This window comes from Siphateles boraxobius, unplaced genomic scaffold (genome assembly GCF_051911475.1).
Source record: "Siphateles boraxobius isolate OS27281-9 unplaced genomic scaffold, OSU_SipBor_1 31, whole genome shotgun sequence".
NCBI lineage: Eukaryota > Metazoa > Chordata > Actinopteri > Cypriniformes > Leuciscidae > Siphateles > Siphateles boraxobius.
In genome coordinates this window covers 3,992,491-4,016,922 of record NW_027508931.1, presented here as the reverse complement: position 1 = coordinate 4,016,922, position 24,432 = coordinate 3,992,491, and the positions used below count along the sequence as shown (strand labels likewise).

Sequence of the window (24,432 nt, the reverse complement as noted above, 5' to 3'; positions counted from 1 at the left end):
GGCATATGAGAGGAAGAAACTGCGGTATGCTCATCTGGCCACTGAAGCAGAACAGCGAGGATGGAGAGTCCAGGTTTATCCAGTGGAAGTGGGTTGTCGTGGTTTTGTGGCACACTCTACAACCCGGTTCCTCAGAGACGTCGGATTCAGTGGCCAAGAGTTGCGTCGTACAGTAAAGAACTTATCTGAAGCAGCAGAAAGGAGCACCAACTGGCTGTGGTTGAGACGGAAAGATTCTAGCTGGCTGTGTACAGGCCGCAATGCTACGGTTTCGTAGAATTCTTGAAAACTTGAAAGGTCTGTTGGTTTATTTGTATAGGTTGTATAGTATTTACAGTCATTACGTTCCTGTGTATATTGCGTGAATGACGGGTGGTTGGGCAGATATTGTGTTTTGCGGTAGGTGGTATGCCATACGGAACCGTTGCCACTGAAACTGCATATTAACGCACCAGTGGGGCTCGACAGCCTTAGTCAAACGGGTTGGCGCGTATGGTTGGGTTGTGGAGAGATTGTGAGATTGTGGTTAGGTCTCAGCAGCAACTGTTGGTTTATTTGTATAGGTTGTATAGTATTTACAGTCATTACGTTCCTGTATATATTGCGTGAATGACGGGTGGTTGGGCAGATATTGTGTTTTGTGGTAGGTGGTATGCCATACGGAACCGTCGCCACTGAAACTGCATATTAACGCACCAGTGGGGCTCGACAGCCTTAGTCAAACGGGTTGGCGCGTATGGTTGGGTTGCGGTGAGATTGTGGTTAGGTCTCAGCAGCAACTGTTGGTTTATTTGTATAGGTTGTATAGTATTTACAGTCATTACGTTCCTGTGTATATTGCGTGAATGACGGGTGGTTGGGCAGATATTGTGTTTTGTGGTAGGTGGTATGCCATACGGAACCGTTGCCACTGAAACTGCATATTAACGCACCAGTGGGGCTCGACAGCCTTAGTCAAACGGGTTGGCGCGTATGGTTGGGTTGTGGAGAGATTGTGAGATTGTGGTTAGGTCTCAGCAGCAAGAGGGAAGTAGAGGTCAGTAAGCTGGGCTGAGTTGAGTGGGGGACGGAGGGGGGTGACTCTGGGACGCCAGAGTCACTGTCGAGCCCTCTTGAGGTGTCGTGGGCTAGTCGACGAAACACTGAGGACGGAAGGTGCCCACTTGAAGACCCTAGAGATGTTCCCTACTCCGCTCAATCCAGAGGGTTGTTATGGGGGACCGCACTGTGGTTGCAGCCGTTGTGTGTGCTGACGCGCAATATTAACACCAGACAGAAGATTCACGTCAACAGATGGAAAGAAGCGTAAATGGATGGAGAAGCATAGGTTACTGTAAAGCTACGTCTTAGTTGGTGATTATCTTGGCGAAAGCCGAGTACAAATCAGCATGAAGTTTTAACATCTACTCTCGTGTAATGGAAATCAAGAGCTCTGTCAAGTCGAAGTTTCTCACGGACGTGGATCTCTCGGCATCTCGAAAAACGCCACGCTGATATTGATCCTCGTTTTAGTTCTCCTTTTGTCCCAAAGTCTGCTTGACATGGTCTATAATGTTTGAACGGAACGAAACAACAACAACAGCGTGACTGTGCCGCTAGACATAACGATGTCGTCCACGTCTGTCGCCATGGTTACTATGGCAGTACAAGCAGAAACCAGGGATAATGGTAGTCATTGACAGGCGACAAGTAAGGGAGTCCGGGACGAGCCATTATTTAAAATTGTAATTTCTCTGAAATTTAAAATCTTTGGGAACTTTTGGTATATTGTAATTACACAGCTGCAGGAAATATATAACTATGCAAGTGATTTTGGATATTTTATTACAAAATTCTTACATATTGTACCTTTAACATAATGGATATGCAACTGGCCCCGGGAGTAAACCATATAGTTTTATGGCCAAGACCAACCGTTTTGTTTATAATCAAATCAAATATTCAAAAATGAATTACAATTTAACTGAATATTTAGGAGATCATTCCAAAATATGTCTATCTGTAGCCTATGTGGTTAATAACGGAAAAATACTGACAACGAAGGCCTGACGAATGCAAATCAAGTTCCCGTGTGACGTCAAGCAGTCAGTCAGGGGGAGGCTCGCGCATAGCATTTCTAACCCATAGTGAGCTGCAATCGTGCCTGACCGGTTAACGTCCCGATACTCCCCAAACATCTGTTTTTATTTTCATATTTTTTCTCTCTCTTTTAGAAGAACAAAACCAAAATCCAAACTGAGGTTGTTTTAGTAAAGGTAGGTTCTTTTGTATAAAACGTAAGATAAAATGGCTGCTCGTGTGAGAGCGTGAATTCAGAAAATGGCGTCGTTTTAGAACAAACACCTGAGAGCGTTTCTGTATGTATTACTATTCATATAAAAGATTTAAATACATGTCTGTCGTTAGACATATTAATATATATGTCTCATTTTGGCTTCTCTCCGTGTCCTGAATCTTGAAAATGCCACGTGACCAAAAATAGCACGCAAGCTAGCCATTACGCCAAATAAATGTTGATATATATGTTAACGTTTTGTTGTTAGCGTAGCTAAGTGATTCGGTCATCTTTCATGCTTTCAAAACAATGAAAACTAAAAGGCGTTATTTTCATGTTTTTTGTCTTTTCTTTGTTGCCTTTGTTACTGTGTTATCAAGCAAAATGTCTCGCCTCTTTTGCTATGAAAGGTGGAAAACCATTTTGTTTCCGACCAAATATTCGCAACGTTACTATAAAATGTTTTCTAACAGGTAAACCTCAATCTCTGATGTAGGCATTTTCGTTTTAAGGAAGAGGAAATCAGTAAATCTCTGACCAGACTTGTAGCCTACCTCCTGTGTGTTTGTAATACGCAATAATTTCTTAACCTGTTAGTTGTGTTTTTTCATGTTTCCTTGACTTACTTTCTCTCTCATACAGTTCGGATTTTCCCACCCCGCCCTTTGATTATAATTTTTTTGAAGATTCTTCGTTGTCAAGCCGCCAAAGTGGAGAGTGTGATTGCAGAAGGGGGTGCTTCTCGTTTCAGGTGAGATCATACATCAAGCACTGGCCAAGATTTGGCTACCAGTCATTCTTAACATCTATAGAAGAAACATAGCTAGCTAATGCCTAAAAATATAGGCACTTGTTGCCCTAAATGTGTTTAAATCGTTTTTTGTTCAGCAAAATGTTCATTTTGAAGCACCCTATTTAAATGGGATTTCCCAATGTTGATGCTTTTCAGGTCAAAATAATATGTATAGGTCTACTCTCAGATTAAACACCCATGATCATTGTGTAATGACTGGCATTTCTCTCTATCGCACACTGGTTCAGTTGCGTTTTAGACCCGAGCATCTGCATTGACGCCGCACCAATCGCCTTGAGCAAGTGGACAGTTCAGTCGATTTAACTTAACTCATGACAGAGGGGTAAAGCATTTGCCTGAATTTTTAAAAGGATGTATGAATTGAAGATTGAAATAATTGATCAAGATGGGAGGGTCACTCAGATATTGGGGTTCTTACCACGTTAAAGATAAGTCATAAGGTGTTTTAACTGGTCCACTAGTTCCTTTGTCTTCTGCTTTGCTATTTAAAATGGTTTCCACACCACAACAAATTGGATAACTGTAAGCCAGTTAAGTATTGTTTTGTGGTGGTTGTTGTGTGAAAAGCATTTTGAAGTTGTTTAATCTAATGTTGCTTTTGTTCTAGTGCTTCTTCGGGCGGAGGAGGAGGTAGGGGTGCACCTCAGCACTATCCCAAGACTGTCGGCAACAGGTATACCATGCTAAAGTCATGAACATTCCAGCTTTGTAACATGCTTCAGAGACTCTAATTGCTTTGTTTGTCTTTAGCGAGTACCTGGGGAAAACCCCAGGGCTTAGCGTTCAGAGATGGGTTCCTTCACGAAGCACTAGACGAGATGTCAACTCCTCCAATGTCAACTCCTCCAATGAAAAAGAACATCACGATGGAATATTTAGGAAAGTGAGAGGGTAAGTGTCCTTAAGGAGCGTGAATATTAAATAAAATTTAGTTCTCATTTATTTGTAAAGCGCTTTTCACAATACATATCGTTTCAAAGCAGCTTTACAGAAAATGCATGGGTGATCTGTTATTAGAGGTGACTGAGGTATGCATTTCAGAAATGTACTTATACAAATTGTGCAGTTAGCTAACAATTTATTATTTTAAACAATGTATTAATTTAAGGCAGAAACAAATTAGCCAATTGAAGTAATGAATGCATGTTAACAAATGATTATTGTATAGAAAATGTAGCATTGGTGCATGTTGATTCAGAATATTCAATTCACCAGTGATGAGCTTAAAGAAGCCTCTGTTTTTGAGCTCTTTTGTTCGTTGTGCTCTTGGCCTTTTGAGCGTGTTTTTGTGGTTGTGTCAGCTGATGCTCTCAAGCTCTGATAAGCTTGAATCTTTACATGTGGTAAACTGTGGTCTTTGTTTTAACTGGTACACAATGTTTATTCTTTGCTGTTGCTTTTCTGTTTTAGCATACTTAATAAGCTGACCCCTGAAAAGTTTGACAAGCTATGCCTTGAGCTTCTCAATGTGGGCGTAGACTCTAAACTTGTCCTCAAAGGAGTCATCTTGCTGGTAAGCTGGTATTATAATTTAAAATGGCTATTTTCTGTTTTAATATATTTTTCAAATTTAATTATTCTTGTGATGGCAAAACTGAATTTTTATCATCATTACTCTAGTCTTCAGTGCCAAATGATTCTTTATAAATCTTTCTAATACACTGCATTTTTTTTTTATTGTTGATGTAAACATGTTTCTTAATATTTTTGTGGAAACATGACTTAAATACAAAGTTCAAAACAACAGCGGAATAAAGTTTAATTTCTCTCAAAAAAAATCTTGCTGACTACAAACTTTTTAGTGGTAGTGTTGGTTATGTGTTTTGCTCATGGAATCGATTGATTCATTGTGGTGCTAGTTATTATAATACAAATATTTAGACTATGATACAACCCTGCTTGGATATTAGTTCTAAGCCAGATTACTTTGCCACTCCTCAAAAAAAAAACAGTTGTCAGGAATGTTTTAATACTGAATCTTACCTTATTAAGAGCAACAGAGCTCCATAAGTGTTTGAAACTCAAAACCTTCTTGACTAAGTGAATCTACACAATGAAATAAAGCTATAAATATAGTTAAACATGCCATACAATATTGAAATACTTGTGGCTACATATTAATTCTGTTGTTTCCTGTAGATCGTAGACAAAGCCCTAGAAGAGCCCAAATACAGCTCACTCTATGCTCAGCTATGTCTGCGTTTGGCAGAGGATGCACCAAACTTTGATGGCCCAACACCTGAAATCCAGTCATCGCAAAAGCAGAGCACAGTGAGTTCCTAAATGCCATTTATAAATTGAATGCCATATTGGTGTTTCTTAAGGGTTTGTTGAATCTGAAAGAGCTGTTAATTTCCAAACAAATGATTGGTTACCAAGCTAATTGCCCCTTTAGTTTTTTCTCATGGCACACCATATTCATTTTCATAACTGTGTATTTCCTTGCAGACTTTCAGAAGACTTCTAATTTCCAAGCTTCAAGATGAATTTGAGAACCGCGCCAAAAATGTTGACAGTGAGTCACTTCTCCCCTGCCAAACCCATCTCCCTCCCCCCACACACAGTTTTGTTTTATTGCAAGGCATTATGCTCTGTGCTAGGTTTCTAATATTTAAATGTCTCTGCATTAAGTCTATGACAAACAAGACAACCCTCTCACCTCTGAGGAGGAGGAGCAGCGTGCCATTGCCAAGATCAAGATGCTTGGCAATATCAAATTCATCGGAGAACTCGGAAAACTTGATCTCATCCACGAATCTATCCTTCATAAGTGCATCAAAACAGTATGTATCTCAATTTCACTCAACAGATCCCACTTATCATTTAGTTCCACTCCATTTTGTTCTTTGGTTAAAGGTGAGTCAGTGATTTTGATGAGTCATTCTCTACACTTTCTGTAGCTTTTGGAGAAAAAGAAGAGGGTCCAGCTCAAGGACATGGGAGAGGATCTGGAGTGTCTCTGTCAGATAATGAGGACTGTGGGGCCCAGACTCGACCATGAAAAAGCCAAGGTACCATCTGGCCCAAGAAAATTTAAGGGTCGCTATTCTTATTCACCAGTAGAAAAGGATTGACTGATGAATGGAAACACCAATTTCATGTCTTTCAAGTTTTTACTTTTTTAATGATCTTGTTACAAGTAAAAGTGCAAGTTTAACTTTAAAATACACAATTATGTCAGCTAAGAAGTCAAGAAATATGATTGTAATGCTCATGTAAGTATTAAGGATTGATTTAAGGTGTTTGTGATTGTAAGGGATGAGTTTCACCTAGGGGTGTGCGATATCATGATTTTTGATCGTGTATGATTAATGTCTCCACGATCTGCTTTTGAAGAAATATAGTGGTATCGTACATTCTATCAGTTGCAATCGGCACCTCCGTCGCAACATACTGTACAACACGACATATATTCACATCAAATGTTAACGCAGAGGAACGGGACACTGCAGTTCAAAAAAGTTAATTATTTGCATGTACTTTTAAGCCTTGCCTTGTCATTCGCGTGCTGATGTGCTGTTCTAACGTGCTCTTTCCTGAGTACAAACACCCAAAGCGCACATGCACTAAAAGCCTGTCAAACAGCGCCTGGTTACTAGACCAAGTTATCTTTCGAGTCTTATTGCGCTAATACTGTCAAATATACACAGTTTATATAAACAAAGTTGGTTATGTCTAAAGTGAAAGCAAACAGAGAAAATTTAGAGAAACTGCTTGTCAAATGTGTGTATATTAGACGCGTTGCATGCAGGTCTTAAAGAGACCGCAGCCTAATTGTAAACATGCTGCCGCTAGTCCTTAAAGGGATAGTTCGGTCATTTTTTACTCACTCTAATGTTGTTCCAAACCTATATTAATTTCTTTCTTGTGCTGAACACAAAAGAAGATATTTTGAAGAATGTGACTTACCAATCAGTTGCTGGTCCCCATTGACTTCCATAGTAGGAAAAAATATACTATGGAAAGTCACTGGGGTACATCAACTGTTTGGTTACCCACATTCTTCCAAATAACTTTTATTTTTAACAGAAGAAAGACTTATTCGGGTTTCAAACAACTTGAGAGTAAATGACAACTTAAATTTTTGGGAGAACTATCCCTTTAATGTTCATAAAACAACAAAACAAATCAAATCACTCACTGCTCTTGACTGAGAGCTTTAATAAAAAACAATGTATAATTTATACAGTAAAGTCTGTTGTTTTATTTTCATAGTTCATTTAATTACTTTCTTCAATGCTACTGTTAAATACACCTACTGTAGCTGATAAAATAAATCACTGTTTATTTCATTTGTATATTAAGTTGTGTATGTGTAATGTGTATCTTTGTTCATAATTTAATAACAAAGAAAATTACACAGATTTTTGTCTTCGCCACTTTAGCCTAAATGTCTGTCATTCTTGTTTTATTTTATATTTTGTTACAAACGGCTTTTTTAAAATGGGGACATTCGTTTGGCTGTAATGCTCAGTCACTTGCAAAATAGTAAAACCAAGAATCGTGAATCGTGATTTTCCTGAAAAAAAATCGTGATATGATATTTTTGCAAACCCTAGTTTCAACCATAAAACAATTGTTCCAGGCCCCTGCTCTTTCTAAAATGGACTGCTTAATTTCACCTTGTTCCTAAAATTGGTCAGTTTTCTTGAAATTGGCCTTGTAGCCTATTTGAAAGAGCCAAACCATGACTGATTGGAATAATGTCATTTTGACTTTTTGAAAGCAGTTTTGAAGCACTTAAGAGGCTTTTTTTTTTTCATGAACAAAACAAATCTTAGACTGAGTTTTTTTCTTTTTTTTTCTATTCTTTTTTTTTTTCTCTAAAGCAGTTTTAAGAGGATGACATAGCCATTGATTGTAATTTGTGAGAATACTCCATTTATTGTTTCCTTTCCCACAGTCTTTAATGGATCAGTACTTTGGCCGTATGCAATCCTTAATGAACAACAAGGATTTGCCTGCAAGGATTCGTTTCCTACTGCAGGACACTTTGGAGCTGAGAGAGAACAATTGGGTTCCTCGCAAAGCTTTCATCGACAACGGACCAAAGACGATTAACCAGATTCGTCAAGATGCAGTGAAGGTGAGTCAGTGGTGGTTTTTCTTTCAGGTTTTACCAAAATACTCTCAAATATTATTTTTAGGCTAAGGAGTCATTGGCTGCTATTATAAACTGATGTAAGTTTATGTAGTGTTGGTTATTAGAAGTTTTTTATCTTTCCTTTTGTGAAGGATTTGGGTGTTTTTATTCCACCCATGAACCAGGGAATGAGAATGGACTTCTTCCTAGAAGGCCCCTTCATGCCGAACAGGATGAAACTGGATAGAGAAACTCTTGGGGGATTGGCCGATATGTTTGGTCAGATTCCAGGTGAGTTAAGAACCTGTGAATTGTATTGATCAACTGTCTATTGATAAATGTGCCATGTCTTCATATTAACTGCATTTATATGTGCAGGTATTGGCATAGGAACTGGTCCAGGTGTGATCCAGGACAGATTTTCCCCCACCCTAGGACGTCATCGTACAAATCCTCTTTTCAATGGCCACAGTGGACACATGACCTCCCAACCACAGTCACAGTTTGACTTGAGTATGAAGCCTTTCATCAAGTCTAACCAGGTAAGCATAAACATTTTTTTCAGCAACAATTTGCCTTTTTCTAAGCAGTTTATGAGATTGCTAAATAACTGTATATCCTTAGGGACAGAATCAGCATTTTCACAATCAAAACCAGAACCATTCAAGCCAGCAGCAAGCTCAATCTAAAGACATGCCTCCACGGTTCAAGAAGGGGCAGCTCAATGCAGATGAGGTAAACCGGAGACACTAAATACTGAGTAAAACCAAAACATCTTGCACCCTGTGATTATAAAAAGACGCGTTATTCTGAGGGACTCAACTGGATAGTAGTTTTCTTTCTTTCTTTGTTCTGTTTCTTCTTTTCTTTATCTCCTCCTTTTGCTTCTCTCCTATCCCTCATTCTTGAACTCCTACCCAGTCCGCTGACTGTGATTATGAGATATGAGGGTGTGAATTGGTACAATGGCCTTAAACAGTGTAATCTTTGTTATTAACCTAACAATGTTTGTTTTTCCATGATCCATTCTTACAGATCAGCCTTAGACCTGCTCAGTCCTTCCTTTTGAATAAAAACCAAGTGCCAAAACTGCAGCCCCAGATTCCCACCATGATTCCTCCCAGTGCTCAGCCTCCACGGACACAGACTCCACCACTTGGACAGGTATAAATCTCTCTAAGCTTTGCTGAACTCTCTTTTTTATAACTAATTACATATGAGAGCATATGCACGAATGGTGCCTTTTGTGCATTCACGCGTTTGACGCGAATTCGCGTCTGCCGCCCGAGTTGAAAAATCTGAACTTTGGCGTCAATTCGCGCCGCGTTAACCAATCAGGAGCCTAGCTGCTTGCTGCTGTCACGTGGTGAAGTATCTGGATGCTTCAATACATTATTTTGTAATGGTTCTAATGCACAACAAAGCAACTATTTTATCACATAAAACTTGATTTCAATATATAGACATTCATTTTGTATTGAATGCTATTTATTCCATATCTAGATTATATGAAATATTATTATAATGTGAAGACAAACATACTGCATTATAAGTTCATGTCTGGACAGTGTTGTGTGTGAGAGAGAAAAAAATCACAGGACAGATTAATCACTTTTGGAGGCTGGCTCCATCATCAAAACAAAAATAAATGACAGATTAGGTGGATGAGGGCGAGGGTGATCCTCGCTCCGATGCGGGACAACAGGTCATCAAGCTGGGCGCGGGACAGGCGGAAGTACCGCTGAAAGCGGCCGTCATCCAGGCGCAGCTCCTGGAGCGAGCAAATGGTGAAACTCGCCACACTGGGTCGAAGGGTCAGGTGGACACAAATACGGCGACGAGGACCCCTACGCCGCCGTTCTGCTCTCCAGAGCAAATACAGAGCTGTGACTCTCTCGGTGAATGCTCGATCAACATAAAAAAGATGGCCGCCAACGGGTTTCGATTGTGACGCGCGTAAATTTTGCTTCAAACTTTTTTTTTTAGGCACGTCAATTTCGCTCTTGACGCGCGAATGGATTCAAAGTGGTCAAGCGTATAACTAGACGCAGTAGGCACGAATTTGACGCGCTATTCGCGTCCGGTGTGAACGCAGCATTATAGGGTTTTAATCGTATCTTTAGATTCAGCGTGTTGCTCATCTTTCATGTGTTCTTTTTAGCCTCCTCAACTTGGTCTGAAATCCAACCCGCCTCTGATCCAGGAGAAACCTCAGAAGACTACTAAGAAACCAGCACCTACTAAGGAAGAACTGCTGAAAATGACTGTGGGTATCTTTGTTTGTTGTACCACTCTTATGTTCAAAGCATTTTTCACCGATCGTTGGAGATTTTCTAATGGTTCACTGATTTTGTTTACAACAGGAGAACATTGTGACTGAGTATCTGAACAGCAAGAACATGGAGGATGCTGTCATTGGTGTGAGAGAGATGAAAGCTCCCAAACATTTTCTCCCAGAGATGTTGAGTAAGATCATCCTCTGTTCTCTGGAGAGAACTGATGAAGACAGAGAACAAGCTAGCACTCTTATCAATACACTGCGTACTGAGGGCTTCATCACTGGGGAAAACTTCATGTGTGTAAGTTACCATGCTTTTTTTCTTTTCTTAAGCAATCAAAAGGTTTGCATTTAGCATTTCACTGCTAATTCCAATAACTGTGCCTTGTCATCAGGCTCTGCTGAATGTCTTGGATCAATGCCCTAAGATTGAGGTGGACATTCCTCTGGTAAAGTCATACCTAGCCCAGTTTGCAGCACGAGCCGTCATCACAGAGCTGGTCAGTGTGGCAGAACTGGCTCATCCACTGGAGAATGGCAACCACTTTCCTCTTTTCTTGCTCTGCCTCCAGCAAGCTTCCAAGCTCAAGGACCGCGAGTGGCTCACAGATCTTTTCCAGCAGAGCAAGGTCAACATGCAGAAGATGCTTCCTGGTAAGTCTCCTACACTTAGAGGTTTTTATTATACAACTCTGGAATACTTGACTTTGATTGGTCAATCACTGCATTTGATTTTTGAAGAAAAAAAAATTGGTTTTTCTATATCAGCAGAAAAGTCCTCTCTGAAATATATATATATATATATTTAAAAAAAAAATTTATATTAAATAGGATTGATTTAGTGGATTTTTGTTCCTCAGAAATCGACCAGAATAAGGACCGTATGCTGGAGGTTCTTGAGGGGAAAGGTCTGAGTTTCCTCTTCCCCTTGCTAAAACTGGAGAAGGAACTGCTGAAACAAATCAAGGCAGACCCCTCCCCTCAGACCATCTACAAGTGGATCAAAGACAATATTTCTCTCAAACTTCACACAGACAAGGGCTTCGTCAACATACTTATGACCAGGTACATCTCCCTGTATCTTCCCATCTACAAATGCAGATAAATGCAACTAAGATTTTGTTATAATTAATGTTGTAGTTTACAAGCCTTGCTCTTTTTTCATTTAACAGCTTCCTGCAGTACTTCTTTGCTGAGCTTGGTGTGACCGAAGGTGACGAGCAACTTTCCTCACCTTCTAAAGAGCAGCTGGACCAGGAGAAGCAACTATTACTCTCCTTCAAGCCAGTCATGCAGAAGTTCCTCCACGATCACACTGACCTGCAGGTCAGTGCCCTGTACGCCCTGCAGGTGCACTGCAATTCCAACGCTTTCCCAAAAGGTAGAGAAACTACTGCGATTTGTAAGATTCTGTCCCTTTTGAGATCAATAAAACATGACTTATTTGAGGTATGAAGCTCTTATTTTATCTTCTTTTTTTTTATTGCAATTTAGGTATGTTGCTTCGCTACTTTGTCCACTTTTATGACCTGGAGATCATTGAGGAGGAAGCTTTCATTGCATGGAAAGAAGACGTTTCCCAAGAATTTCCGGGAAAAGGAAAAGCCTTATTCCAGGTGTTTAACTACTGCAAACTCTACAGTATCCTCAAACAAAGTTATCTCTCTCTCTATCTCTCTTCAGTACAAGCATGTACATTTACAAATCTTTTTCTTTTCAGGTGAACCAGTGGCTGACTTGGCTTGAGACGGCTGAGGAAGAGGAGTCAGAGGAGGAAGCCGACTGAGGAGGGGACTAATCCTCATAGTACAAATTAATTTCCTGCTACATGACTCGCTGTCTTCTCTTTGTTTCCCACTTTTTCCAGTAGCTCACACTCAGACAGCTTTATCACACTGCTGCTAGGCTCCTGAATTAAATGAAAGGCATAGTAATACCAATGTCTGTTTGCTTGTATCTTAACCAATGTCTGGCTTATCTTTTTTCATTTTTTTTAAGGTTTTTTGATAAATCAACCACTATCCTTTTTCAGTAGAAAAGGTGTTCGTCAAATTTTCCTTACATGTTCTGCCTGGTTCAGTCTGTTTTTGTTTCCCAAGACACAGGACAGGAAACCTTTCGATGTCTGCGAAAGTTAAGCAGTCACTATATAGAACCAATGATTTGTTTGCAGTCTGTCTGGGGGATTGATTAACATAAATCATGAGATCCTAGTTGAAAGGCTTTCATAGGTTACACTGTAGACTCTTTTAGTGTTATTCTGGGTCGGTTGCAATATACTTCAACCCTCGTGCATGATTTAAACATCTAAAACTGTAATCATTGTAACTTTTTAGCAGTTTCCACTTCTACCTCCTGAATAAGCGTTATTTAGTACAGGCTTCTGATATGTATGAAGTTTTAGTCTTGAATTAAGATCCAGAACAACTGCATAGTCATTCAGTTTTGCACAACACACTACCTAATATCTCAGCTTGCAGTAGTTTTAAGTATTTTTCATTGAAGATTCTGATATCAAGCTACTAGTGTCAACTTAATGCCTCTGCTGCCCCAGCCTTACTTAATGTTGTCTGCAGTGTGGTCTGACAAGGTAATTGAGATGTGTTCTCTGTCTGATGGCTGTAGTAATGTTGCCCTTCAGGTCTCAGTGATCTGCTGCAAATTATTCCAATCTTAACCCTCAAACTGGTGGATTATTTTAACCTGCCTTTTAATTGATCATTAAACGTAAATGAAAACCCTTAATGCCCATTAAAGGGGAAAGACTTTTGCCCTTGTCAATAAGGGGTTCTCAAACAACCTTTTATTGACAGGTGTTTAATTGTATTTGACAGTTAATCTTGTTGTACTTACATTTGCCAACATGTTAACATCCAATTGTCAAATGAAATGGCTTATGATCATGTCATTGTAAGGCTGTTTAGTGCTGGATTCACCACTATTGCTGAATTTACAATAAAGGAAAAACTTTATCAGCTCAAGTGTTTTAAGTGCAATTATTCCTCATCAGTGGGGATCCAGAAATATTCCACTTTCCTGTTTCTCCTTGAAAATCCAGAATCGTGGGAGTCTGCCATTGGTGACAGCTCACTGAAGTGGGATGGGCCAGCGTCTCTTCCAACTCGAGGTGCTGCCACCCTGTACATTGTTCTGCTGAAGGGATGGGACAAATTTACAGACAAGACATTTATTTATCTTAATTTAGCATTGGTAAAAAAAAAGACCTACCTCTCTGAATCCTCACTGTTGAGGTCAGGAGTGGAGATATACACAGGGTCTCCTTCCTGTTGGGGGCATATTGTTTAATGCTATTATTTATTTTAAAAAAACAAACAAAATTTTGATTATTTTATTAATAATTTGCTGAAAAGAAAAACTACCGTGAAGTTCCTTGGTGTGCCGTCTTGATTTTTTAGGATCTTAACCTTCTGGTCGCTTTCAGTCATACACAGGAAGTAGCTCTTAATATTAGCTTGACACTGAAGTGAGACATGAGTGTGTGTTATTGGTGCCATCAAATAACATTCTAAAGAGTCAGTTGACAAGTAAGAAGAAAAAAAAGCTGAAAATAAAATTGTTTACTTGTATAAAGTATAGTAATGATGAACACAAAAGGAACTCTTAATGGATTGACCCTACAATCAGGAGGACTTACGGCTTTGGTCTGCCTCAGGGACTTCAGCTCTTCCTGGGCTCTGATGACTTCTGCCAGGACCTGGTGTTTCTCTCTCCAGCTGAGACACTCCCTGGTCCGATCCTGCCTCTCCTGCTCAATTAAATGTCTTTCCTGCTCTGCTTCCTGCAGGGCTTTATTGGTCCTCTCACTCTTCTCTTCAGCAACCAAAGCTCTGCGTCTAGAGTTCACCTCCCTACAAAGGAGACAGACGGCATCATGAGCCATGCCTACTTAGCTTTTATTGCATTATAATGGCCTGAATTATGGCATGCCAGCCAGGATCTTTGGCTTAAATTACAAAAGATAAATGGCACGGCTGAATTCTTGAGAGCTTACTTTTCCATTATCTTCACATTCTCCTCGGTCAGTTCTTTCAGTTTGTGTCGTAAAGTGTTCCTCTCATCTTCCAGTAATCTGTTCTCCTCCAGGAAAGTCTGCTTTTCTCCTGACGCCCTGTCTAGTTTAAGCTTGGTCTCAAAGTAATTTTTTTCAGCCTGTACTAAAAGTAGCTGGACATCTTTGTGCTATGGATGACAGTATGCAAATTAGTTTAATTTCAGTGGAGCCATAGTGTTATTTTGCATCCCATGTGTATGTGTTCATGATATTGTATGTGTACCTCTTTCTTCAGCAGCTGCAGTTCTTCACCCAGCCGTGTTTTGTCAGCTAGTGTAAGATCTTTTTCTTGCCTGCTGTCTAGTGCTCGGGTCTCTGCCAGTGCCCTGCTCTTGTCCGCCTCTGCTCGAGCTCTATCAGCATCCTCAGCTGCCCTGGAACACAGTGTCGCCCTCTGCTGGCTGAGATAGAGCTTCTGTTTCAGCTTATTATAACAAAGGAAAGAAAACTTGTATTATAATTTTTCTCTCTCTTGTTCTTCTATATTTCAAGATGTTTAATGTGCACACCTCTTTAACTTGGGCCTGGAGTTCCTGGTTGAGATTCCGCAGGTTTCTCATGGTGAGCTCACTCTCAGTTCTCATCATGATCCTTTCCATGTGGATTTCATTAGACAGATACTTGTTCTCCTTTTTCAGGTCCTCACATTCCTGAACACAGATACAGTGACAATGAGGGTCTCTAGGCATCCAAGACACAAAGTATTGATGGAGAATGTTTCAAATACTTAGTATCTTTTTAACTCTTATTATAACTAATTTAGCAGCTTTTGCTGCTTAAAATGTCTGTGGAAACATACACCCAAACATATATATATATATATATACATGCAGACGTCTTTACTTTTTTAAGTGAATTTTTAAGTTGTTTACTCTGTATGTATATATATATATATATATATATATATATATATATATATATATATATATATATTATAATTTCTATATAAAATTAGGCAGCACCTGTGTTAAAAACTGGTAGAAAGTGGTCAGCAAAGAAATCCGTGGAAGATGCAAAGGCTGCCCTTCAAATAAGTGATATCATGGGACAGGTACAGCGTGGAAGAGGGGGTTTTGGGCTCAGTTTAGCTCCTCCTAAATGGCACAAGGCGGCAGCCCCAGCTCAAAGGAGGAAGCTGGTAGTCAATGAGGTGCGAAAGCAGGAGGAGAGGATGAGGTGTATAAAGGCCATTTCCCAGGCCAAGCAGGGAGAGTGGATGAGATGGGAGGGTGTGGAACAACGCAAGATGGGCTGGCAAGACCTTTGGTCAATGGAAGAGAGTAGGATCAGTTTCCTTATCAGGTCAACATATGATGTTCTCCCATCACCACAGAACCTAAACCTCTGGGTAGGAGAGGATCCCTTTGTCCTTTGTGTTCATCACCTGCCACATTAAGGCACATTTTGACAGGATGTAAGGTGGCTCTTAGCCAAGGTCGGTTTACTTGGTGCCATGACCAAGTACTCCGATGTTTGGCTTTAGCATTGGAAGACAAGCGTAACATGACCAATAATTTGCCACCTGTTCTACCAAAACATTACACACAGACAATATTCCTCCGCCCAGGCGAGCAACCACCAAGAAAAGCTGTTAAAACCAATTCTCACCCAGGACGACTGGAAGCTGCTAGGGACTGGTTAATGCTGGCTGATCTTGATCAGCGGCTTATTTTTCCACCTGAGATCGCCACCACTAACCTCCGACCAGATATTGTTTTGTGGTCTGGATCAGCGCGCATTGTTCAACTGATAGAGTTAACAGTTCCATGGGAGGATGCGGTAGATGAGGATTATGAGAGGAAGAAATTGTGGTATGCTGAACTGGCCACTGAAGCAGAACAGCGAGGATGGAGAGTCCGGGTTTATCCAGTGGAAGTGGGTTGTCGAGGATTTATGGCACACCCCACTACTCAGTTCCTCAGAGATGTCGGATTCAGTGGCCAAGAGTTGCGTCGCACAGTAAAGAACTTATCTGAAGCAGCAGAGAGGAGAAGCAACTGGCTGTGGTTGAGACGGAAAGATTCTGGCTGGCTGTGTACAGGCCGCCATGCTACGGTTTAGAAGAATTCTTGAAGAACTTGACCAACAGACTGTTGGTTTATTTGTATAGTTTGCATAGTAATTACAGTTATTACGTTCCTGTGTATTTTGCGTGAATGAGGATTGGTGTTTGGACAGATATTGTGTTTTGCGGTAGTATGCCATACGGAACCGTTGCCACTGACCGCTTTAACGACGGCAGTGGGGCTCGACAGCCTTAGTCAAACGGGTTGGCACGTATGGTCGGGTTGCGGAGAGATTGTGAGAGATTGTGGTTAGGTCACATGTGAACTACGAGGGAGGAGCAACCTCAGCAGCAGGAGCGATGTAAAGGTCAGTAAGCTGGGCTGAGTTGAGTGGGGGACGGAGGGGGGTGACTCTGGGACGCCAGAGTCACTGTCGAGCCCTCTTGAGGTGTCATGGGCTAGTCGACGAAACACTGAGGATGGAAGGTGCCCACTTGAAGACCCTAGAGATGTCCCCTACTCAGCTCAATCCAGACGGTTGTCATGAGGGGACCGCACTGTGGTTGCAGCCGTTGTGTGTGCTGACGCGCAAAATACACTGCAGCTATTAACACCAGACAGAAGGAGATTCACATCACCATATGGAAAGAAGCGTAAATGGATGGAGAAGCATATATTAATGTAAAGCTACGTCTTAGTTGGTGCTTAACTTGGTGAAAGCCGAGTACAAATCAGCATAAAGTTTTAACATCTACTCTTGTGTAATGGAAATCATTATAACAATTATAATATATTATATTTTTATATATATATATATATATGTATATATATATATATATATATATATATATATATATATATATATATATATATAATTATTATAATAATTATATATATTATAATTTATATATATATATATATATATATATATATATATATATATATATATAATTAAGTAATTGTAAATGTGTGTATATATACAGTATATAATTAATTGTATTGAAAAACGTTATAATGTCTTCAACATAGCTTCAACATAACTTGAACATGATAATACAATTACATTTTACTGGCATTGAAAATGACTTAATTACAAGCAAATTTTCACATATACGTCATTCACAATGTTCTGAAACAGGCAAAATAAGTGAAAAAGTCAAACCTCAAATACAGAATTCTATTGATTCAGTATAAATACATCCTAATGTTCAGAATGTGCCCTCAGGATGTGGCTCTAATGTTCTCCATCATGTCAGCAGCACCTACCTTCCTCTTCCTCACTAGTTCTCCCTGCAGGTGGTTGATCTGCAGGAAGGATCCGCTGGCGCTCAGAGCACTGACGGGTCGGACAGCACGTACAGGTCTTCGAGGGTGGTGTGTGGGTTTCGAAACTCCTTTAATCTCTTCAATGCTTTCGAATCGTCCCCCCATGTTGTTGTTGCTGTGAGAATGGGACTTAAAAATAACGCTGTCTGAAGCATAGGTCTTCATTGAATTCAGATTCTGGAGCTCTCCATGAGAGGTGGCCCTTAGGGTCATCGTTCTGACTGGACGCTGAAACCAGTTTCAAACTTCAACTTTTGAGCAGTTTTAAAATGTTTAATTTATTTTTGCTCCTGTCGACCCAGAGCTCCTGTAGAAGTGCATGCAATGGGGACTAAGGAGACTCACCAACATGCAGCCTAGTTCAATTATTTATAAGGAAATGTTATACCACCACAGAGGGAGCAGAAACTCTATGCTACCACAAGGATTGAAACATAGCTCTCCTCATCCTTGACTAATTGCACCATAGTGCCTCTCAACATCCTGAAATAAGCTGGTTAGGGTTCACATCATATTGGTAATGATGCCAGGACTGACTAGATTTTTTAAATTTTCTGATGCAAATGTGAGTGGTGTTTAGCAGACAAATTCCGCTACCAAAGCTATGGTGTCTGGGAGGTTCCTCAGAAGTGTCTATAATTTTCTGATCATCTCACCCTACATAAGTCTCTTGGCAATTTCAGATTTTATTGTCCACCAAAGCAAAAAATTTGAGCCTGGTCACGTGGAAAAATAATAGCACTCCATAAAATAAACCACACAATTGGAGCTATCATTCATGTTTGAACCACAATCAGTGCTGGACACACTGGTTGCCAAAGTTCAAGGTTATTTACAAGCACCACTACTGCATTATTACGCTGGTCTAATTTTTTTAATTTGATTATTTTTAGTTAGATTAATTATAAAATCAAACCAATATTTTATGTCCCCATGTATTTATTTATTTTGCGATTAGGCCTACTCATTATCAAACCTTCAGCGTGATCAAATTACAAGCAACTTACCAAGTGTGTGAAACACTCTCTAAAAGTGATTGGCAGCTAAAATGGATATATATATAGCATACAAATGACTTAACTAACTAATTGTTATTCAGAATGGTTCTGCATTATGACCCTATACCTACTTTAATAGTACCTCAATAACACCAGATCCTTTACAAGGAGTGTTGGGGAAAATTACTTTTAAAAGTAATGCGTTCTATTTTAATTACTCCCTAAAAAAAGTAACTAATTCTGTTACTTTTAATGGAAAGTATTACTGTATTTTTGTGTTACTTTTTCTCAGCTGGGCTTGCTTCTTCGTTTTTAAATAAGAAGAAAGTTCTATTTTTGGCAAGTTTAAAGGGCCTTTCACATCAAAAGTTAAATGTAAGCCCCAGACTGCAAGAAAGGCAAAATTTTACCTCTACAGTAGGGCGAGCAGAAAAACAAACCTTTCAGCTATGCTGCCATCCTGGATCGCAGAAGAACACTCTTCTTGCACTCTGCAGCAATTCAAAAATGAAACACAAATGTGCTGTTTAATTAAAGTCATTTTTGCTTATTCGTATGATTGAATTGGATCATCTGAGATCAGCACCAAAGACATTAGTTAATAAAGTGAGATTAAATACATTTATACAGTGAATTACAGTATATTGTGTTATTTATCATTTATTTATTGCAGGGTTTTGCATTTCACTGTTTTTATTCATTTTGAGGACACTTAATCTGTTTTTGTGCAAGTGAGATGGGTAAATGCATGCTCACAATAGTGTACAACTAATAACTATCATGTTTACACAATGCACACAATGCCTCAGCATTTACTCCCAATTTCTCTGGGGACAGGAGAGATGTCAGTCAATAAATGGGGGCCAAATGTAACTTGTTTTACTTATTTGAAAAGTTAACTCAGACATTTTCTTGAAATTTGACAAGTATGCGTTACTTTGTAGCTTGAAAAAAAGTAATCTGATTACGTAACCCACGTTACTTGGAATTCGTTACCTCCAACACTATTTACAAGTATTGATTCCCTTTACTTTACAGCATGGAAACTCAAACCCCTCTATTATTCAAGCAGAGTGAAGCAGCACAAATAGGACAAGTTCCACTGGCCTAGTTAGCTTTGTTTGTGGTTTTGCTATAAACATTAAATGCCTAACAACAATTCAATTTGATTCTGCCATTTGAACAAAAACTGATTGTCTTGTAACATTTTGTGACTACAAACTAGTAAAATAAAAGGAGCAGAGCACACAAACCTCTTCAAATATCTGAAGAAGAATATTGATAGTCCCAGTCAAAACCTTTTGTTATGGTTTATTTCCCGTGTTCTCTGCACAGTCAGGGAAATATGTTTTTATGTTGAAGTCAGGAATTTAGAGATAAGATAATAAATTATGTGAATCTGCAAAATGGCAGGATGCTTTGAATAACTTCCTGTCATTTTGTACATCTATTCTGTGGGTTCATGGAGAAGATTTTTGTCTGATAAGTCTTCGCTATAGACTAAGATAATTCACTGTTCTCAGTCCCAGCTTCTTGCAACAGCATGCCACTTGGCTGGTTGCTTTGAAAGTGACTTGTTAATGATCCTTTCTGTTTATTTAGCCTTCAAAATTACAGACAACACTGGACAGAATGCTCTGAAAAAGGAAGCAGGCCTACCTCGGACGTCACTCATACACTTATACGTTTTTCACTTGGATATTTGGATAAAAAAACATCAAGGACATCAACAATGAATTTAAACTGAATTTTAATATAATAAAGCCTCAAAAACATCAAATAAATATTTTATTTAGATAGTTGCTTAGTACTTTTGTAAAGTGTAAAGCGATATGGCTGCCTGGAAGTTTTCCAGAATGTCTATATGCGCATGATGTACACTGTAAAAAATCCGTTAAATTTAGGGGAAAAAACTGGCAGCTGTGGTTACCAGAGTTTTCCTTTTAAAAATATGGTAGCAACATTTTAGGTTTTACAGACTTTTAACCGTATATAATTTTACAGCAATAAACCGTATTTCATTATCTGATATAATTTTAATTTACTGATCTTTTGAAGTATTAATATCCGTTTTGTTCCATTGTAATACACTGACAGCCAACAATCACAGCAATAATGAGAGACAAATGATCAATCAAAGCTAATCATAAGCAGCTCTTCCACATGAAAGTTAATACTAATATATAGAAGCTGCATAGTTTCATTCAAACAAACATTAAACACCATCATGGTAACATGTTGAAATTTAAAAAATGCAATAAGCATTAATTTAACAACATTATATGTAACATAAAACCCTAATGAACATAACTGATTAGAAAAAAACTAAGAAAATTATGAAGAAACAGTTATTTTAAAAAAAATACATTAAATGTGAAGTGTCACGCGGGGAATTGTGGGAATGTCAATTTACATTTTTTCACTGTAAATTATACAATGAATTGTTCTTTTTCACTTCCAAAAACTGTAAATTTAACGGTATTTTACAGTAAAATTACATTAAATGTACCATTATATATATCACAGTTATTTACCGTATATAGTAAGGAAACTTTCTGTTAACCAATTAACAGTTTTTCCCTGTAGCGTCTTTTACCGTTAAAATCACGATAATTTTTTACAGTGTATTGATGTATTGTATTGTGCATGATGTATTGAATGTGTTTAAATATATTTAACATAACTGGTGCACAACCACAGGAAGCAAAAGTTTTTCCATTGTCCTCTGACCCAGCTTTAAATGCCCTCTTTGGGAAGGTCATCTTACAGATCATCCTCAACCTCCTGTTTCCTATTTATGGGTCCCTTTCTGCACCATCAACAAACTCAGTGTTCAAGTTTTTGGGCAGTTTTGGTGGCATGTTCTGCAGTCATGACAAGAGTCTGGTTAGCATTTTGTATACTGTTTTTCTTATTTACAAGCACACCCTGTCTGGACGTGAGTCAAATCCTAGGTAGGTTTCTCTCTTTCTTTTTCTGTTGATTTAAATGCACTGTTTTGCTTTTAATTGTTTGTGAATCTGTACTTTTGCATGTTGGTTCTTTTTTAGTCCCTACAAATGATGGAATTTCTGGAGTGTTGTTAGTCCAAACCAAGACCAACAAGTACAGTTTCAATGCCACCACAGCCAATGAGGCATGTGAGGCTATTAAAATGAGAATTGCAAAACTAGCTGAAGTGGAGACAGCTAATCAAAATGGCTTACAGACATGCAGGTAAAGCACTATTTAATGGGGGACTTAAATAGTCATTTAATAGTCAAATAAAAGTCATTTAATTGTCTGACTCATTGTCAGTTATAGACAATCAAATAGTATTTTAATAGTTAATTAAAATATTACTGTAGATATATGATATTTGTTTTTTTTAGGAAATATGATTCCTATTTCTAAATAACATTTTAAAAATGGATGCTTTGTATATTTCAAAGTACTTACAATACCATATAATATTCATTTAAATAAAATATGAGCCTGCTTTATCACATATTTTGTGTGTAGTCACATGCTGTCTAATTAATTATACAGTAGTGGCCAAAAGTGATGGACTAGGAAAATTGACATCTTCACCCTTTATTCAAAAGTTTGTAAAATATTTTTGCATATTGCATGTTGTAAATTATTTTATTTGTGATAATGCCAACAAAACATGCCAAATTGTGCAGACATAATTTTTGGCCAGGCTGTTATACAAATAAATTATAAACATTTGCAAAAACAAGAGAGGAAAAAAATAGTGACTATGTTCAGTAGGCTATATGCTTTTTTCTGAGAGCTGTTTGTTTTCTATGCATTTATATTCTGTTTTGTTTATTTTTTGCATAATAAGATAAAACCTGTAGCTTTAGATTGCCTTGTTTTGCCAAATTATTTAGTCAGATAAATGTCTCAACCTTAACCAAGTTTAGTGTTTTTTCCTTCTCTTATATTTAAAATATCTAAAAGTAAAATGAAAAGTACAACTAAAGTATCTAAAGTCCTCATATTTTGTAGTATTTTGCCAGTACTAGAAGTCATTTTTGAACTCTATAGTATATGTTTCTTCTAAGAGTGCAATATCATTCTTCCACACAGGTATGGTTGGATTGAAGAGCGAATTGCAGTTATTCCTCGAATTGAGAGAAAAGAAAAATGTGGTCGAAACAGTTCAGGCGTTTCTGTTTGGAGAGCTGACATCAGCACAAAGTTTGATGTTTATTGTTTTAAACCAGCGGGTAATTATATGTGTAATATGTTTTTGAAAATGCTTTCATCATAATAATTAGTGTCCTGAAATAGGAACCAATGATGTTTAATGTGATTTGAGAGACAATTATATAATATGTCTGGACTTTGGATTTTGTTAAGAACATATAATGATAATAAAATCAGAACATAAATCTGCTTGTCAGTAAAATGTGCAACATAATCAGAATATGTCTCTCTCAATGCACCTCAGGTCCTGATGGATCATTTGAAACAACATCAAGCAGGCCTCAACCTACAACAGGAGGAAGAATACCATCAAACAAGCATTATTTCACTGAAACAACCCATCCATCAACCATTAAGTCAACCACTTCTCCTGCCTACACATCCACCCCATCCATTTCATTTGCTTTCAACACTTCCTCCACAACATTTATAACACTTAGTCTTTCTGGCATCAGTGGCAGTTCCCAGACAACAAGCCCTCTGTCTCTTTCAGAACTTCCTGAATCTTCCAGAACCTCACCCAAGTTCTCAACCTCATCCTCCTCGACTTCCTCTTTTTCCTCCATTCATTTTCTTTTTCAGCAAACTTTAACTTCCACAGGTCAGCCTGCACTGTCCCAGACCACTACACCTCACAGAGCATCCAGAGGTTGGGTTTTAAAAGTAACATAACTTTTTAATCACTTTACACATTCATTTGATAACACTCTTTTGTCGTTTTTATATTTTAGCAAGTCCCAAAACATTTGTCACCATTTCTGTTGTGCTTCTGCTCTTGTTGGCAGCGGCAGGTGCAGCTTGGTACCTCAAAATGTACGTTTTTACTTTTAATTACTATGAGAGACAGACATGCATAGGCTATGCATTACTGACTGGTCTATTCTCCATGATTTTTTTTTTTTTTTTCAGCAAAAGAGGACAACGGTTTCCATCTTGGACCAGAATGAGGCCAAAACAGATTATTGAAACGGAGATGTGGAAACAAATAAGTGAGAGTATGCCAGAAAAGACAAGCAAAGACAACAAAAATAGGAAATGTTACAACATCATCCTTCAAATGGAACAAGACCCAGACTCTCTCTAAGAAAACACTGTACTTTTTTGTACTATTTAAAGGGAAAAAAATAAAGTCCTGTCACTGTAACTGCATGTAAAAGAGAAACCTGGACAGTAGGCTATTCAGATTTTTCTCTTCTCGTGTTTCACAAAAGAAAGCCCTGCAGATTTTAAACAACATTTTTATGTTTAGGGTGAAAACCAATGACTTGTTTTTAGTGTTTTTTTGTTTTTGTTTTCAGTTTGCGGCTCATTCAAAAAATGTTTTTAAATAATCAAATATTAAGAACTGATGTAAATAATAGTTTGTTCTTGATTTTTTTTTATTAC

General features: G+C 38.4%; 3 protein-coding genes and 1 non-coding gene across 11 annotated transcripts; 3 read left to right on the top strand and 1 right to left on the bottom strand.

Moving 5' to 3' along the window:
- Window positions 1-2,047: 2,047 nt before the first annotated feature.
- eif4g2b (eukaryotic translation initiation factor 4, gamma 2b) lies at window positions 2,048-13,427 on the top strand. Of its 6 annotated transcripts, none has more exons than XM_077193417.1 (22): window positions 2,084-2,255; window positions 2,918-3,026; window positions 3,317-3,411; window positions 3,697-3,762; window positions 3,840-3,980; window positions 4,500-4,602; window positions 5,229-5,360; window positions 5,538-5,604; window positions 5,721-5,872; window positions 5,990-6,100; window positions 7,993-8,175; window positions 8,325-8,463; window positions 8,551-8,714; window positions 8,797-8,907; window positions 9,208-9,336; window positions 10,334-10,438; window positions 10,536-10,751; window positions 10,846-11,104; window positions 11,311-11,515; window positions 11,623-11,831; window positions 11,945-12,066; window positions 12,171-13,427. In XM_077193417.1, exons 3-22 carry the CDS (start codon window positions 3,401-3,403, stop codon window positions 12,234-12,236), a joined length of 2,691 nt encoding a protein of 896 aa, XP_077049532.1. In that variant the 5' UTR covers window positions 2,084-2,255; window positions 2,918-3,026; window positions 3,317-3,400; the 3' UTR covers window positions 12,237-13,427. The 6 variants fall into 6 exon arrangements, with proteins under 6 accessions (XP_077049536.1, XP_077049532.1, XP_077049538.1 ...); XM_077193419.1 differs by having other exon boundaries at window positions 2,119-2,255; window positions 8,358-8,463; XM_077193418.1 differs by lacking the exon at window positions 2,084-2,255 and adding an exon at window positions 2,279-2,357.
- Window positions 8,951-9,126, top strand: LOC143697176 (small nucleolar RNA SNORD97). The gene has a single exon (XR_013186214.1). It is a non-coding gene; the product is annotated as a small nucleolar RNA SNORD97 (small nucleolar RNA).
- LOC143696768 (uncharacterized) lies at window positions 13,235-18,197 on the bottom strand. Of its 2 annotated transcripts, none has more exons than XM_077193446.1 (8): window positions 17,795-18,177; window positions 15,032-15,172; window positions 14,746-14,946; window positions 14,463-14,650; window positions 14,106-14,319; window positions 13,831-13,929; window positions 13,679-13,734; window positions 13,235-13,603 (listed from the first exon to the last, which is right to left on the bottom strand). In XM_077193446.1, exons 1-8 carry the CDS (start codon window positions 18,065-18,067, stop codon window positions 13,447-13,449), a joined length of 1,329 nt encoding a protein of 442 aa, XP_077049561.1. In that variant the 5' UTR covers window positions 18,068-18,177; the 3' UTR covers window positions 13,235-13,446. The 2 variants fall into 2 exon arrangements, with proteins under 2 accessions (XP_077049561.1, XP_077049562.1); XM_077193447.1 differs by having other exon boundaries at window positions 13,242-13,600; window positions 17,795-18,197.
- lyve1b (lymphatic vessel endothelial hyaluronic receptor 1b) lies at window positions 18,190-24,208 on the top strand. Of its 2 annotated transcripts, none has more exons than XM_077193450.1 (6): window positions 18,190-21,806; window positions 21,903-22,068; window positions 22,927-23,066; window positions 23,291-23,695; window positions 23,832-23,859; window positions 23,956-24,208. In XM_077193450.1, the coding sequence occupies exons 1-6, from the start codon at window positions 21,593-21,595 to the stop codon at window positions 24,128-24,130; spliced, it is 1,128 nt and encodes a 375-aa protein (XP_077049565.1). In that variant the 5' UTR covers window positions 18,190-21,592; the 3' UTR covers window positions 24,131-24,208. The 2 variants fall into 2 exon arrangements, with proteins under 2 accessions (XP_077049565.1, XP_077049563.1); XM_077193448.1 differs by having other exon boundaries at window positions 23,778-23,859.
- The last annotated feature ends 224 nt before the right edge of the window (window positions 24,209-24,432 follow it).